Source organism: Ictidomys tridecemlineatus, chromosome 7 (assembly GCF_052094955.1).
Source record: "Ictidomys tridecemlineatus isolate mIctTri1 chromosome 7, mIctTri1.hap1, whole genome shotgun sequence".
NCBI classification, from domain to species: domain Eukaryota; kingdom Metazoa; phylum Chordata; class Mammalia; order Rodentia; family Sciuridae; genus Ictidomys; species Ictidomys tridecemlineatus.
This window is the reverse complement of record NC_135483.1, coordinates 44,107,056-44,124,974: the sequence shown is the minus strand read 5'-3', so window position 1 is coordinate 44,124,974 and position 17,919 is coordinate 44,107,056. Positions and strand designations below refer to the sequence as shown.

General features: G+C 34.6%; 1 protein-coding gene and 1 pseudogene across 5 annotated transcripts in view; one reads left to right on the top strand and one right to left on the bottom strand.

Moving 5' to 3' along the window:
• Positions 1-11,235: 11,235 nt before the first annotated feature.
• Positions 11,236-17,919, bottom strand: part of Nbn (nibrin) — a 38,189-nt gene continuing 31,505 nt past the window's right edge. For all 5 annotated transcript variants that reach the window (XM_078016937.1, XM_078016935.1, XM_078016934.1 and 2 more), the window contains 3 exons: positions 17,804-17,917; positions 12,602-12,651; positions 11,236-11,415 (listed from right to left, as the gene is read on the bottom strand). In XM_078016937.1, coding sequence (XP_077873063.1) covers positions 11,385-11,415; positions 12,602-12,651; positions 17,804-17,917 — 195 coding nt within the window. In that variant the 3' untranslated portion in view covers positions 11,236-11,384. The remainder of the gene's footprint in view (positions 11,416-12,601; positions 12,652-17,803; positions 17,918-17,919) is intronic.
• On the top strand, positions 15,957-16,136 carry LOC120883847 (U2 spliceosomal RNA; annotated as a pseudogene).

The window sequence follows — 17,919 nt, the reverse complement described above, 5'->3', positions numbered from 1 at the left end:
ATCTATATTTTTTGTGCACATGTCTGCATTTCCATACATTGCCAGAATTTTTAATGTTAGTTTTTTGAAGTTCTTGAAAAATTAAAATTTTTAGCCTTTTTTTTTTTGGTACAATTATTTCATCTGAAATGTGCTCATTGAATTTCAGTTTTTCTTAGAATTAAAAATAATGCACTAATGTGTTCATATTTTTCTTTAAATTTTTTTTAGTTGTTGATGGACTTTTATTTTATTCATTTATTTATATGTGGTGCTGGGAATCGAACCCAGTACCTCACAAATGTGAGGCAAGTGCTCTACCACTGAGCTACAACCCCAGCCCCCTTTTTCTGTTTGTTTTATTGCAGTGCTATGTGCTTAGTTTACAGGATCATAATTTACCTTAAATGATTCAGAATATATTCACTTCTTCCAATTCATTGCTTCAGATGAATTCTTAGACTCTTGGTAATTGTCAAGTTTAACTTTATTTTATAACTGCAATCCAGTTTTAGTTCAGTATTTTGATGGTAACTTTTTCAAACTAATTTCACTCTTTATTGAAATAGTGTAACATCTTATGACAGCACGTGATTCAAAGTACTGTTGTGTTTGCTTGTTTTTGTTCTCTGAATGAGTTGGACTGGATAAATTTAAATGACTGTTATAAAGATGGTTTCTAGGGAAGGATGAGACCTGTAGACATCTCCTTACATCTCGGAAGGCTGCTTTAACTGAACCAATGACATTTTTGTAACTAGAGTATTCCTTTTCTAAAAAAGGATTCAGGGAAAGTAAAGCTTCAGTGAAGCCCTAAGTAAACCTGTTGGGTAATTTCATCTCTGACAATCTCCAGTTTCCCACCTCTCCCTCAATTCTAGCTGTCCTGTGCAACATATAACATGTAAATATTTTTTCTGATGTATTATATTGCTCTATTTTTAAACTTCATTGAATCTTTTTTTTTAAATATTCACATTTTTTTTTTTTTTTAGTTAGAGGTGGACACAATATCTTTATTTTATTTCTATGTGTGTTGAGGATCAAAGCCAGTGTCTCACATGGGGTAGGTGAGCACTCTACCTCTGAACCACAACCCTACCCCCTAAACTTCATTAAATTCTTTTCCATAATTCCAGATCTCCTTACATTTCAGCATCAGCCAGGTATTAAAGGAAAAGAAAATTACTAAATACTTGAATAGATGTGAAATGATGTTAAGATGTTGTCTTTCCAAGTGCATCTTGGTATATGGCAAACAGTCCATAGTTGTTGAAAGAATATAATGCACAATCTATTGAAGATTTTTTAAAAATATATAAAATGATAAAAGTCAGATTTAGTTACAGCTTTCAGTGTCTTGGGTATGTGAACTCATCCAACTGTACTTTTTTTCAGAATCCAAGTTTTATCATGTAATATGTTTCCATGGCATCAAATTTTAGTTAGCAGATTTTTTAAAAACAAAGGTATTTTAAAGTATGTAAACAATAGGAAGTGGTGAAAAATTCAAAATAAACCCTATTATTAAATAAAAGCAAGTGCTGTTAAGTTTCACTTTCAGAAACTAGAAACCAGAATGAAATGAAATAAGTCTGAATTTAAATGTCATTTTTATCATCTAATGTTTTTACAGGACTGCTTATTGCATAAAGCTGTTTTGACCACATTAGATCAAATAGTCTTTAAAAAACTCCGTTCTGTACATTCTTGGTGGGGGTAATGAACCTGGTCCCGAAGGTGAGCCTGAAGAGAGCATGTGGAAGAAGGATAAAACATCCTACTGATCCTGAATTAGCTCTCCACCCAGGTTATTCAAGAACAATGGTGTCTGAGGAAAAAAGCAGGGCAGATAGATACAGAATAAAACAAAAAAGAGAATGAAAAATAACCTTCAATTTTAAAATTAGAACTAGCAAAATTACTTCCTGATTCCATTTATGGAATTATGATAGTCAACTATGAAAGTCTAATACATATAAAGCAGTATTTACAACATAGCGATTCAGGACCGATTCTTAAGAGAAATGAGATTTTCTTTCCCCCTTTAATTATCACGACCCTCTGCCTGTGGGCACTTTGCAAACTAAAACCCAAAGTAAAATGTGTGCAATTTGCTGAGCAGAGTACTGACTGGAGAGGAGAAAGCTACACAGAGAAGCTCCAGAAATTAACAGTGATTTCCGTACATCTGGTTCAGTACTACATAAACTGAGTGCAGAGTGGGAAACATGGAGCCAGGACCACATGGAGATTCTGGAGGTAGGTGGTTCTGGAAGACAGGAGTGCTGACCAGCCAAGGGAGACAGACTTTGCTGGACTCCCCCTCCCCCACAAGGCATTCAACTGAAAATGCTAAAAAGCCATGTCTTAAGGATAGGGTTACTGTAACCTTGCCTAAAACTTAAGCCTCAGCAAGATTTAGCAGATCTGACAATACATTAGCTACCTGCCAGCACAAAACATTCTTTAAAGGAAGATAAAATCCAGACACTGAACAATATCCAACATACAGTAAAATGTATGTCCACAATATCCAACATACAGTAAAATTATTAGGTGTGCAAACGAAAATGGGACAATCAACCAGTAGAAAAATTAAGCAATCAAAACAAACCTAGAGTTGATAGAGATGTTGGAAATAGCAGATAGGTCCTTTAAAAGTTGATATAAATATTAGAAAAGGTTGACAGTTACTGGAATCTCAAGTTTTTTAAAATGAAATTTTACAACTAAAAAATCCTGAGCATAATGTAAAGGGCAATGCAAGAGATGATGTACATTAATGGCAGAGGTTAAAATCTTTCAATACTGAAGTACAGAGGTAAAAGGATTGAAAAACAATTAGCAGACAATGACTTAAGGGATAATCTCAGTGATTTAATGTTGAAATTCAGAGAGAAGATGAGAGATGAGTATCAAGAAACACTCTATAATGTTTTGAAGTGCAGAGATAAGAGCACAAAACTAACATTGTATATCCAGTGAAAATGTCCTTCCAAAGATGAAATAAAGACATACTTAAAACTGAGAAAATGTGAAACCAAGATGCCTGCTCTATAAGAAATGTTAAAGGAAATACTTCACATTGAAGGTCCATGATACCTAGTGAAACATTTATGTGAAAGGAAAGAGGAGTGCCAGAAATGGTAAATAGAAGTTTCTTTATTTTAAATCTAATTGTTAAAAAAGAAAAAGTTTAAACAGTTTAATAGATTTAAGAATTGAAGATTTATGATATATAGAAGATATCTGACAATTACAGAAAAAATTATAGGACATATACTTTATAAGGTATATACAGTATACATGAAGTGGTAGTTGATGATAAACTGTAATAAGAATGCATATCCTTATAGCAACTACTGAAAAAAAACAACTAAAAGGTCAACAGAGAAGATAAAATGGAATACTAAAAAGAAAGCAGAAAGGAAAAAAGAAAAACAGTCTAACAGTACAAAGAGAGAACAAGTGTGATAACAGACTCTAGCTGTACCATACCAATAATTAAAATGGATATATGTGGATTAAGCATCATCAATTTAAAGGCAAAGATCAGACTGAATAAAAAGGTCTCACTTAATTGTTTAGGGCCTTGCTAATTTGCTGACATTAGTTTTAAACTTGGCAATCCTCCTGCCTTAGCCTCCCCTGTCACTGGGGATTACAGGCCTGTGTCTCTGTGTCTGGCTGAATATAAACTTTCAACAATATGGAAGTAACAAGAGACTCATGTTAAAGAAACCCAATCCTTCAAAGGTAAAAGGATGGGAAAAGACACCATGCAAACAATAATAAAGACTTAAAGAGAAATGTTACTAGAGAGAGGTGTTTCATAACAAAAGGTTTATTCAACTTGTATATGTAGCTTATTACTGATTTTTAAGATATATAAGCAAAACAAAAAAGTAAACTAAGAAGAAAAACTGATTAAATCCACAATCACGGAAGATGTTATTATTCCTGAGTAATAATAAAATCAGAAAAGATATAAGATTTCCAAAGCATTATCAACCACTGACTTGACAATTTTAGAACACCTACTTTCTAAGTTGTAGAATACACATAGAATATTCACTAACACAGAACAATCTTATTCTTCTCACAAACAAATTTCAAAAATTTTCAAAAGATTAAAAACTTACTGAATATAATCTTTGACTACAGTGGAATTTAATTTAGGAATAGAAACAAAATACCAATTAACTTACATTTTTTGATAGATGCGAAAATGTGTAAGCTACATGTGTAAATGAGAAAATCAGGGAAATTAGGACATTGTGAACTGAATATCAACAACAAAAAGTACAAATTTGTCACATTCAGCTAGAGCAGCGATAAGTGAAATTCATAGTTCTAATACTGATAATTAGAAGATAAGTTTAAAATCGATGATCTCCAAGGGCTAGAAAAATCAGTACTTGAGGGCTAAGGCTGTGTGGCTCAGTGGCAGAGCACTTGCCTAGCATGAGTGAGGCACTGGGTTTGATCCTTAGCACTGCATACAAAAAATAAATAAAGGCATGCTGTCCATCTACCACTACACAAATAAGTAAATAAATAAATAAATAGAATCAGCACATGAAACCCAAAGTAGAAGAAAGGAAATAACATGAATGAAATAAAACAAAATAACAATGAAATGTTTTTTGGAAAAACCCTAGCTAGACTGGGAAAAAAAAAAAAAACCACACAAAAAGCTCTGATAACAAAAAAGAAAAAAGAGATAAAATTACATATCAAACAGACATGAAAATTTCAACAGGAATATTATGAATAACTATGCCCATAAATTTGATAACTTAAAGAATGAATAAGGCCCTTGAAAGACACAAACCGCCAAAAGAAATGGAAAATCTGAGGAACCAAGATTAGAATAACATGCTTAACATTGTTCTGATGGTTGTAACCAATGCAATAAGGTGAGAAAATGAAAAGGCAAAATAATTGTAAAGGAAGATGTAAAGCTTTCTTTACTGATTACATGATTGTGTGTGTAAAAATCCTGAGGAATATGAAAAAAAACTAAAAGGTAAATTAGCAACTTCACAAACTATAAATTCAATGTGCAAATTGGCATGGTATAGGACCAAAATAGACATGTAGACTAATGGCACAGAAAACACTGAGACAAACCCATATCAATACAGTTATGTCATACTAGACAAAGGTGCTAAAAACATACATTGGAGAAAAGGTAGCCTCTTCAACAAATGGTGCTGGGAAAACTGGAAATCCATATGCAGCAAAATGAAATTAAACCCCTATCTCTCACCATGTACAAAACTCTATTCAAAGTGGATCAAAGACCAGGAATTTGACCAGAGAACCTATGCCTAATAGAAGAAAAAGCAGGCCCAAATCTTCATCATGTTGGATTAGGCCTTGACTTTATTAACAAGATCTTAAAGTGCAAGAAATCAAATCAAGAATCAATGAATGGGATGGATTCAAACTAAAATCTTCTTAGCAAAAGAAACAATCAATGAGGTGAACAGAGAGCCATATTGGGAGCAAATTTTTACCACCTGCATATCAGAGCACTAATCTCTAGGATATATATGGAATTTTAAAAACATAACACCAAAAAAACAAAACAAAACAAAAACTCCAAACCACCCAATCAATAAATGGGCTATGAAACTGAACGGACACTTCTCAGAAGATGATATACAATCAATTAACAAATATATGAAAAAATGTTCAGCATCTCTAGCAATTAGAGAAATGCAAATCAAAACTACTCTTAAGATTTCATCTCACTCCAATCAGAATGGCAGCTATTAAGAATATAAACAATAAGTGTTGGCAAGGATGTGGGGAAAAAGCCAGACTCATACATTGCTGGTGGGACTGCAAATTGGTACAACCAGTCTGGAAAGCAGTATGAAGAGTCCTTGGAAAACGTGGAATGGAACCATTGTTTGACCCAGCTATCCCACTCCTTAGTTTACGCCCAAAGGTCGTAAAAACAGCATACTATAGTGATGCAGCCACATCAATGTTTATAGCAGCTCAGTGCACAATAGCTAAACTACGGAACTAATCTACATGCCCTTCAGTAGATGAATGGATAAAGAAACTGGTATGTGTACACAATGGGACATTACTCAGCACTTTTTAAAAGAGAATAAAATCATGGAAGTTGCAGGTAAATGGATGGAGTTGGAAAATATCATGTTAAGTGAAGTAAGCCAATCCCCCAAAACCAAAGGCTGAATGTTTTCTCTGATATGTGGATGCTGATCCATAACAGAGGTAGGGATGGTGCATAGGAGGAATAGAGGAACTTTAGATGGGGTAAGGGAGAGGAAGAGGAAGGGAGGAGGGATGGAGGTAGGAAAGATGGTAAAAATGAGAAGGACATCATTACCTTAAGTACATGTATGAAGACACAAATGGTGTGACTCTACTTTGTGTACAACCAGAGACATGAAAAATTGTGCTGTATATGTGTACTATGAATTGAAATGCATTCTGCTGTCATATATAACAAATTAGAATAAATAAATGTAAAATAAAAAATAAAGAAAATTGAGAAATTAAAAACAAACAACAACAAAAACTTAACACCTCCCAAAAAACCAAACAACCCAATCAATAAATGGACTAAGGAACTGATCAGATACTTCTCAGAAGAAGATATTCAATCAATCAACAAATTTATGGAAAAATGTTCAGCTTCTCTAGTAACTAGAGAAATGCAAATGAAAACTACACTGAGATTTCATCTCACTCCAGTCAGAATGACAATTATCAAGAATACAAATAACAGTAAATGTTGGTAAGGATGTGGGGGAAAAGGCATATATTGCTTGGTGGGACTGCAAATTGGTGCAACTACTATGGAAAGAAGTATGGAGATTTCCCAGAAAACTTGAAATGGAACCACTCTTGACCCAGTCATCCCACTCCTAGATTTATACACAAAGTACTTAAAATCAGCACCCTACAATGACACAGCCACATCAAGGTTTACAGCAGCTGAACTCACAATAGCCAAACTATGGAACCAACCTAGGAGTCCTTCGACAGATGAATGAATAAAGAAAATGTGGTATATATACACAATGGAATATTAGCCTTAAAGAAGAATGAAATTATGGCATTTGCTAGTATATGAATGGAACTGGAGACTTTTATGCTAAGTGAAATAAGCCAATCCCCCAAATCCTAAGTCTTGGCCACAGCGTGCTTGGGGAGGGAGTAGGTAATTGTCACAGATGAGGGCTGGCTGAAAATAAAAGCTTGAAATAAACAGGGCTAGGGGTGTGGATCAGTGGTACAGCATTCGCCTAGCACGTGTGAGGCACTGGGTTCGATCCTTAGCACCACATAAAAATAAATAAAGTCCATCAACAACTAAAATAATATTTAAAAAAGAATAAATAAAGGGCTGGGGTTGTAGCTCAGTGGTAGAGCATTTGCCTAGCATGTGTGAGGTACTGGGTTCAATCCTCAGCACCACATAAAAATAAATAAACCAATAAATAAAGTTATTGTGTCCATTTACAACTAAAAATAAACAAATAAACAAAAAACCAAAAGACAAATGTTTTCTCTGATATGAGAATACTATTTTACAAAGAGGAAGGGACTAGGGAGAATAGTTACTTTATTTTTTAAAAATTTGTTTATTCATTCTAGTTAGGTATATATGACAGCAGAATGTATTTTGATTCATTGTACACAATTGTAGCACAACTTTTCATTTCTCTGTACAGGATGTAGCATCCCACCATATGTGCAGTCATACATGTACCTAGGGTAACAATGCCCATTTCATTCCACCATCTTTCCTCCCTCCCCTTTACCCAAAGTTCCTCCATTCCCGACCCACACCACTGCATTATGGATCAGCATCCACTTATCAGAGAAAATATTTGGCCTATGATTTTTTGGGATTGGCTCATTTCACTTGGCATAATATTCTCCAACTCCATCCATTTACTTTCGAATGCCATAATTTTATTCTCTTTTAATGCTAAGTAATATTCCACTGTGTATATGTAACACAGTTTCTTTATCCATTCATCTAAGAATAGTTACTTTAGGTATAGGGATGTGAAGGGAGGGGTGGAGGTAGGAGGGTAAGGATAGTAGAATGACTCAGATATTATTACCCTATGTACATATAAAACCATATGACTTGTGGGATTTTATATCATGTATACCAGGAGAATGAGAAGTTATATTCCATTATACATGATGTATCAAAGTGCATTCTACTGTCATGTATAACTAATTAAAACAAATATAAAAAATAAAAAAAAAACACCAAAAACTAATAACCCAATCAATAAATGGGCTAAGGAACTGAACAGACACTTCACAGATGAAGAAATTCAATCGATCAACAAATATATGAAAGAATGTTCAACATGTTGTGCTAAGAATGCTTTATTTATAGTGAAACACCAAAGGGATTCAGTGAGAAGCTTCTTTAGGAAAACAGGGTGAAAATGGGGAAAACAAGTTGTTTGGGGCTTGGCAGGTTATGCCCATCTCTGGGCGACTTCATTTGAACCTAGGGCTGTGAGCTAAGGCAGGGCGCCAGCATGATCTGGGCTTTCTCAAACTGGGGAATTTCACCCAGGAGTTCCCAGAAAAGCAAACTCCCTGCCTTATGATGACTCAAACAAACCCATAATTCATATATAGCTTCCAATGTGAATGCTAACTCATAATAGGCAGGGGGAAGGGAGAAGTGGAGATTCACCAGATTGGATGCAGGGGGGAGGGAGGGAAGATGAATGGGAATGGGAAAGACAGTAGACTGAATCATACATGACTTTCCTATGTTCTTATATGATGAATACACGACCAGTTTAACTCCATATCATGTACAACCACAAAAATGGAAAGTTAATACTACATGTAATGATATGTCAAAATACATTCTACTGTCATATATAACTAAAAAGAATAAAAAATTAAACAAAAAATCCAATTAAAGTGTTCACAATATCCTAGACTATTTCAACAATTTTTTAATTGATCATTATGCCTATAGTAGAAATTGTAGGTTGGCTCACCCCATTCCATTCTCTAGGAAGGCCAAGAAAGCTTATAAACTATGTGACTGACTCCCTTGCAGCTACAAGAGTTCTACCTGCAAATAGTCTGAACTTGCAAAAATTGGTTAATTAGGTTCTGGCAAATAGAGGGAAGGTGAAACCAGCTTCTTGTCCCTTTTGCTATTTCTAATTATAAGGGAAGTCATGGCAGTAGCATTGTTCCATTCCTGTTTCTCCAGAAAACTGATTAGTAGTATTGATTCTTAACTGGAGTTTCCTTCTCTCTAAATCATAGGTACATGGAGCTATTGTTGAACTTGGGACTCCATTGAGGCCTCAGAGGTAACAATTACTTACATAGGTCTGTTCAAAAATTTTCCTGGAATTTTAAATGAAGACCCTGACTAGAACCTGCTCCAAGTCTAACCATTTTAAACTTCTAACTCCTTATAATCTTTTCCTGACTAAGATAGTGATTAGTTTCTTCAGTTAGTATTCAGTGTAGAAATGTCTGTGTCTTCCATTTCCTCATACAGCTTATGTAAAATTAGCACACCTATTTTGAAATTCCTGTTTGGAAAGTGTCAACAACTCCCCCACTTTCTATGGAATAAAATCCACACCTCTTATCCTGATGTTTAAATTCTCTCAACTTGCTAAGAAAGCTGATGCTTCCTTTTAAAGAAGTGCTGTTCTCCTAGTTTGGGAGGCTAGCCTGGATAGTGCCAGATCAAGAAGCAATTCAATTCTACAGTTCAAAGCAGTAAAATACCTTCCAACACATTTACGTACTAGCTATCATCATCTTTAAAGGGAAGTGGTCTGATTCAATACTTTTATTCTTATAAACTTTGAGTCATCTGTTTGACAAAAAAGGCAAAAGCATTCAAAATGGAAGTTATACAGAGCCTTGAGAAGACATTATCCAGGTCCCAATTTGCTTCAGTCTCTTAAGGAATTTGGGTCATGATCCTAATTCAGATAATCAGATGTAGATTTCCAGTGTGACCAACCACAAAGCCTTAGCTAAAGAATCAGGAAGAAGTCTGGGGGGAAATATAATCCTGAATAGTAAGTAAGCTGTGCCCTGAGAAGAGGGTGTGCCACTGGCATGAAGCCTGCTGGGGAATGGTAATTGTCAGATTGTGGCCAAAGACAGATCACTTCCTCCCTGCCATTGGGAAGCTAAACTGATCCTTAGCACCTAAATCCTTAGGGTAGAATTGGGGCTGGTCACAGTTCCCATTCATCTAATGAAGAAAAGTGGTGCATTATCCCTCTCCTTCTTTCTCCTAAAACACATAAAAGAGTTAGAAAAGAGGAGTTCCCAACAAAGCCAGGGGGAAAATTACAAACCCCAGTTAAGCAAGTCTGTGACTCAAGTTGTTCAGAACCATATTATAAAGATGGAATGGTGCAAAACAGTGGGAAACACGTCCATCCACTTAAAAAACTTATAAAAGAGTCTTAACAACAGACCATCAGGTCCAAATACAGACCCTTAATTTTTAATCTTTGAGTTCTTTCAGTGTTGTAGAGGGCAGTGCTTTGCATGTTTAATAATGCTTCCTAAACAAAAGAATTTGAAAGTAAAATGAAAGGTGAGAATAAAACAAAGACCTATGATGTTTATAAACTATCTCCATTAAAAAAGAGTATATTCTCAGGGCAGGTCAAAGGGTATCATGGACAAACACTTAAATGTGGTGACTTCTTTTTTGACTGCATATGAACACTGAATCTTTCATAAGATCTCGATACTATATGTACTAACTTATGCATCTTATACTCTTAACCTAAAAAAAGGTAATATTAATAGGGTGGCAAAACTTGCATGAACCAGGAAGCCTTCAGTCAGTATAAAAGAAAAAAATTATAAAATTACATTGATATGTTTAAGATCTTCAAATACATTAGGTGAAGAGCAAGGTGCAACACTGTGTAATGCTGTCATCTGTATAGGAATGAACAAAAATGACAATCATAGGAATTTGAACAGAAATTAAAAATCTGGAAAGACTCACAAGAAATGAGTATCATGGATTTTTTCTGTAATAGCTAGATGGATAGTAAAGGGACACTGTCCTTACCCTTATGTACTTTTAAGATTTTGGACTATGTTTATATTAACCATTGAATAAAAAGTAAACATTTTAAAAATAGAAAAAAATTATCATGAGAATGAAATGACAAAAGCATGAAAACAGAACAAACTATATTCATTACCATACACAACAAATGGAGTTTTGGGCACTTTATTTAATAAATTTAGGACATGGAGTACTTTGGACTTAAATCTCTGCTATACACCATTGAGACATCCCTGTTAGCATGAAGTAAATGCTTGTTAGGAAATCTGTTTCCACAGCTTCCTTTTAAAGTTCTCAATTATCTTCTCCTTTTTACATTAGGATTGTATCTGCAAAATAAGAAATGGTGTTCATTTAGATAAGTGATCCCATTTCTTTTGCCTTTAAAGTTAAAGGGATTTCCAACTACAGCCACACTTTGACAAATTAGATGAAAATGGTAATTTTTGTCCTCCAAATCAGAAAACAAATACATTTTTATTTGTTTTTTTCTCTTGATATTGCTTTGATGAATATTTAGTAAAAGACAAGTATCACCAATAACAAAAAATTGTTTAAAGCATTAAAATAATTAAAGATATTAAAAATCTAGTATAGCATCAAAATAGGTCCCACATCTGCCTTTCCTCAAATTAAAGTGCAACATTCACACAAAAGAGCATAATCAACCTAAATATAATTACTTTTTTTTTTTTAACAAAGTTTTCTCCTGTAGCCATGAAGTAAATACACCTGGGAAACCAGATAGTCTCATTTGATTACTTATGAAAAATCAGTATTGTTTGTCAACATTTTTATCAGCCATTTATAATGTCAAATGTGAAATTAGAGAATCATAAAATTGGCTGCAAAATACTTAAAAATATAGTATTTAAGTAAGTTTGGGAAAATGTTATTCTCTGTTAGCCAGCAGGTACCATCTATATAGTATTTTATTAGTTTTTGAGAGGCAATTATTATAAGGTTTGTTGGGCCTCCACAAATGGTGAAAATGTGTTAAATCAGATTATATTATAATCACCCATTTTACCTCTCCTAAAGCCTCTCACAAAAACTTGCTTTGAAATCTTAATCCAGCCTATGGCCATACCACCCTGAACTTGAATGATCTCCTCTGAAATCCTAATCCATTCTTTGTTTTTATTTATGTGCCCATTAAAACTAAACATGTGGTTTGGCATTTACTTCTAAATTCAAACCCATTCATTCATAATTCTTCTCAGAGCTTAAGCAAGTCACAAATTTACCCAGTATAAACTTCATTTTGCCTAAATGCCCCATACAATTTTTTTCTATATCTTATACTACAATTTAATCAACTCCAAACCTTGATGGTATATCCAGTAAACATAATTATGTTTACTGAGGTGAAAATAATAAAAAGAAATATATATGTAAAATAATATTCTTTAGGTGAGGGACTAAGAAGAAACAGATTTTTAATCTCTGTGAACAAAACTAATTTTTTATACACATCTCTCAAAGGTATATAAGAAAGGTGAATCAATAATTTACCTAAAGAGATCATCAGCCAGAGAGTCTTCTTTAGCTTGTTGTTTTTGTACCTGTCAAAGTTAACAGAATTTCAAACATTTGCTTAGTAGTGAATTTAAAGAATTATTATATTTACAGGTTTTAAAATTTTTTTTTAGTTATACATGGACACAATATCTTTTTGTTTATTTATTTTTATGTGGTGCTGAGGATCAATCCCAGTGCCTCACATGTGCCAGGCAAGAGCTATGCCACTGAGCCACAACCCCAGCCCTGTTAACAGGTTTTGGTAATCTGTCTTTATGATTTCCACATCTGAGATACTATAAATCTTGCCTCTTCAACATCTCTCCCATTCAACAGTTTCTATTTTCACTTCATGCTAAGATTATTATTGCAAAATTGCTAATTAAACAACTTTCTCCAGCCAACTGCTCTGAAAGGCAACCAACATAGATTGCTAGCTTGCTGAACTTTTAAATGTTCATTCCAGCAGAATTCTTTTACTAAATGAAAATTCAGTACTCTGGATTGGAAGTGGAGAATATTTTGCTAAGTGAAATAAGCCAATCCCAAAGAACCAAAGGCTGAATGTTTTCTCTGATATGCAGATGGTAATTCACAATAAAGGGCAGTGGAATTTTGGACTAGACAGAGAGGAGTGAAGGGAGGGGAGGGGGCATGGGGATAGGGAATGACAGTAGAATGAATCAGATATTATTATCCTATGGGCCTGTATGGTTACATGACCTGTGTAACATTATGTACAACCAGACAAATGAGAAGTTATACTCCACTTATGTATGAAGTGTTAAAAGACATTCTACTGTCATGTATAACTAATTATAACAAATTTAAAAAATATTTTTAAAAAGGGTGGTGGTGGCTGGTGATGTGGCTCAGTGGTATTCCTGTGTTCAATCCCTACCTAATCCTGTGAGAAGGGAAAAAAGTAGTAGTGGGGCAAACTTAGGGAAGTAAGATACAATATGATATTTATGTATATATGAAGTAGACACACAGCAGAAGAAAACTTGCTTTATAGAGTAAATCCTCCCCAGGTGCTTTCGCTCTAGCAAAAAAAGAAAGTCAATGGTATAAATGCTAGAACACAGAAGCACCTCTAATTCCTAATGAAATTTTCCCAATTCCTCTCCCATCCCCAAACCAACCAACCAAACAAAACAACTGCAGTAATGAATTGAGTACAATCCTACACCACATACTAAAAAAATACAGCTGTGTAAAGAACCAAAAGATTTTAATGCACATCATTACCAGTGCTGTCCCAACCTATTAAAAAGGGGTATAGAACTGGCCACATCTGAAAATTCTTGCCAAGGTACCAAATTTGGGGAAAAGGTAGCCTGAGAAGGGAAAACATTGCTGGCAGTCTGTTAGAAAGGGTCTACTGTCACAGGAGGTGAAGAAGTAGAACAGATAATGATCAAAGGCATAAGTTCCAGGATTCTTGATAAGTGAAATGACCAACCTAAAACGCTTGGTTATTCTCTTTTGGGACAGAATGCACTCCCAATACAGGCTATTTAATTCAAATCTCGGAAGAGAGCTAGCTTAGCTTTTCAATAAAAGCAGCACACAACTCCGGTTGAGTCCTTCCTTTTTCTGACTCAGTGTTTCCAGGTAACAGAAGCTATGTGGGACATGCAATGTGCTTTTGATTATTTCACTGATAGGCACCAGGGCAATTCTGTTGGCTAAGGGTATGCTAGGAGGGTTATGAATAATTTTGATTACACTCAATTTTTGCCTTACTCACTGGCTTTAGAATGTAACACCCAAATAAAACTGTACAAGATGCTTTGCTTAGCAAAGAGAATGTCTGTTTAAAACATTTCATTTTGAACAACTAAAGATGAAAGAAAATAATAAAGCTACTTCACATAATAAAGAGAACCAAAAAAAAAAAAAAGAGAGAGAGAGAGAGAGATATGGGAACAGAAAATGCAAAAGATAGTTTAAAAAGTTTTTTCTCAGCAAAAGAAACAATGAGAGGTAAATAGGGAGCCTACATCCTGGGAACAAATCTTTACTCCTCACACTTCAGATAGAGCCCTAATATCCAGAGTATACAAAGAACTCAAAAAATTAGACAATAAGATAACAAATAACCCAATCAACAAATGGGCCAAGGACCTGAACAGACACTTCTCAGAGGAGGACATACAATCAAACAACAAGTACATGAAAAAATGCTCACCATCTCTAGCAGTCAGAGAAATGCAAATCAAAACCACCCTAAGATACCATCTCACTCCAGTAAGATTGGCAACCATTAGGAAGTCAAACAACAACAAGTGCTGGCGAGGATATGGGGAAAAGGGTACTCTTGTACATTGTTGGTGGGACTGCAAATTGGTGCAGCCAATTTGGAAAGCAGTATGGAGATTTCTTGGAAAGCTGGGAATGGAACCACCATTTGACCCAGCTATTCCCCTTCTCGGTCTATTCCCTAAAGACCTAAAAAGAGCATGCTACAGGGACACTGCTACATCGATGTTCATAGCAGCACAATTCACAATAGCAAGACTGTGGAACCAACCTAGATGCCCTTCAATAGACAAATGGATAAAAAAAAAATGTGGCATTTATACACAATGGAGTATTACTCTGCATTAAAAAATGACAAAATCATAGAATTTGGAGGAAAATGGATGGCATTAGAGAAGATTATGCTAAGTGAAGCCAGCTAATCCCTAAAAAACAAATGCCAAATGTCTTCTTTGATATAAGGAGAGTAACTAATAACAGAGTAGGGACAAAGAGCACGAGAAGAAGATTAACATTAAACAGGGATGAGAGGTGGGAGGGAAAGCGAGAGAGAAGGGAAATTGCATGGAAATGGAAGGAGACCCTCAGGGTTATACAAAATTACATACAAGAGGAAGTGAGGGGAAAGGGAAAAATAATACAAGGGGGAGAAATGAATGACAGTAGAGGGGGTAGAGAGAGAAGAGGGAGGGGACGGGAGGGGAGGCGGGATAGTAGAGGATAGGAAAGGCAGCAGAATACAACAGACACTAGTATGGCAATATGTAAATCAATGGAAGTGTAACTGATGTGATTCTGCAATCTGTATACGGGGTAAAAATGGGAGTTCATAACCCACTTGAATCAAAGTGTGAAATATGATATATCAAGAACTATGTAATGTTTTGAACAACCAACAATAAAAATAAATAAATAAATAAAGAATGCACAGCTATAAAATCATAAAGCTAATTATTATTTCAAAAAAGAAGAGTGGATATGACTTCCATTCTTTAATTTTTGACAATAAATCTTGTGAGTGATCTTCCTAATATCTTTACTTTTATGAGAAACCTTCCTAACCCTTATACAAAATAACTTCAGTATTTCTTGGCCTTTGTCTAAAATGAATGTAATATCTGTTCTGGTTAGTCGAATATGTGATATGTCTTCTATTAGAGGACATCATATTAAATGGATTTTTGAAAATAGGAGATGGAAAAGGAGATATCTCTGTCACATAGTGACCTGGTACTGCAATACTTCCAGGGATGGTACAGCCCTCTTCCACCAAAAAAAAAAAAAAAAAAAATCCCTGATTTAAAAAATGTGTTTTTAAAAATGAATCACTAAAGGTACACTATGCCCACAATAAAGCAAGAAAAGGAACCCTGACAAGTTAACAAGTACTAGAGTCAGCTTTTGCCCTCATCTGTAAACCAAGAAAAATTTGATCTCATTTGATATCTGCATGGGATATGAGTGATATGAAAGATAACCTAAGGGACTTTACAGATCCCAGTACTATAGGGAGAAAAAGAAATAATAGGAGATGGTAAAAAACTTGCCTATTTTGACTTTGGCACTTGGTGAAAGAAAGAATGAAAATCTCACTTAAAGTATTTTTTTTTTAATATCACATTTATTTATTTAGTTTTAACCCACGGCCTCGTGCATGCTAGATGCGACCTCTACCGCTGAGCCACAACCCCAACCCTCACTTGAAGTTTATAATGACAAGTTGGCTGTCACTTGTTCTACTGTAAATATATACAAACACTTGAGTGACCTAAAACAATCACAAGAAGAGATTTTAACTTAAAAGTTAGGACTAGGGATGTAGCGTAGCATAGAGTGCTTGCCTAGCACACAGGATATCCTGAGTTTGATCCCCAGCACTCCAAAAAAAAAGTGTGTATGTGTGTGGGGGGGGTGGGGGCGCGCAGGTCTGGCAGACATAAGCATTATCTTAGTCCTAAATTTGAGTTTAGGATTCAGAAAATCCTACAGATTACATTTTGAGGAAAATGATCTGTTCATATACAAAGATCACAAATGATATACTCAGAAATAAAATACCCTATGAGCAAAAAAACAGATCAAGAAACACTTTGGTATCATTAGGCAAACACACCAGCAGAGAATAAGATTTAGAAAAGAAAGAAACATAGTTCTAATAATGAAAAAATGAAATAGACTGAATTTAAAACTCAATGAATGGGTGCAATACTAACCAGAGCTAAAGACAAAAATAGTAAACTGGAAGAAAATCTGAATAAATTATCAAAATATTATCCAGAGAAACAAACAGAGAAAGACAGTGAGAAAATTTAACTTATTTCAAATTAAAGTTCTAGAAAGAGATATGGATAAAGGAAAGGGTAATGTTCAAGAAAATAATGAGAAAATTGCAGAACTGTTGAAACACAATTTCTAGATATAAAAAGGACATTTCATTTATATATTACATCATTGATATATTATATATAATTTTCCATATGAATATATGGCCAACCTTTTAATTATTATTCTTTAGTTTCCTTTAAGATTTTTGTGACTTAAGTCTTTTATCCCCCTTTACGTTATATTTTCATCTGTTTAAGTCCTACTTTTTTTAAGCAATAAAAATAAATCTAGAGGCTGGAGTTGTAGCTCTGTGGTAGAGTGCTTGCATAGCACATGTGAGGCACTGGGTTCAATCCTTAGCACCACATAAAAATAAATAAAGGCATTGTTTCCATATACAACTAAAAATATTATATAAAAATAAATACAGAATTCCCTTAAGGAAATGTCACAGATTAATATTAATACCCTGTATTCTAGAAATACATTTTTGAATGACCTTAGGTCACTTAAGTTTGGTTTTAAGAAGAAGAAATCTGCTCTAAGAAAACCGCAAAGGACTTGAAATGCAAGTCAAAAAGTTTTGAGGCCTTATTTTGTACAAACCTCCATTTCCTGCTTAAGCCACTCTTCTAATTCTGTATTCTTTCGAGCATGGTGAGCTATCAGATCTGATCCTCCAATGATGTGTGGAAGCTTTCCTGCTCCAGGAAATATGACCT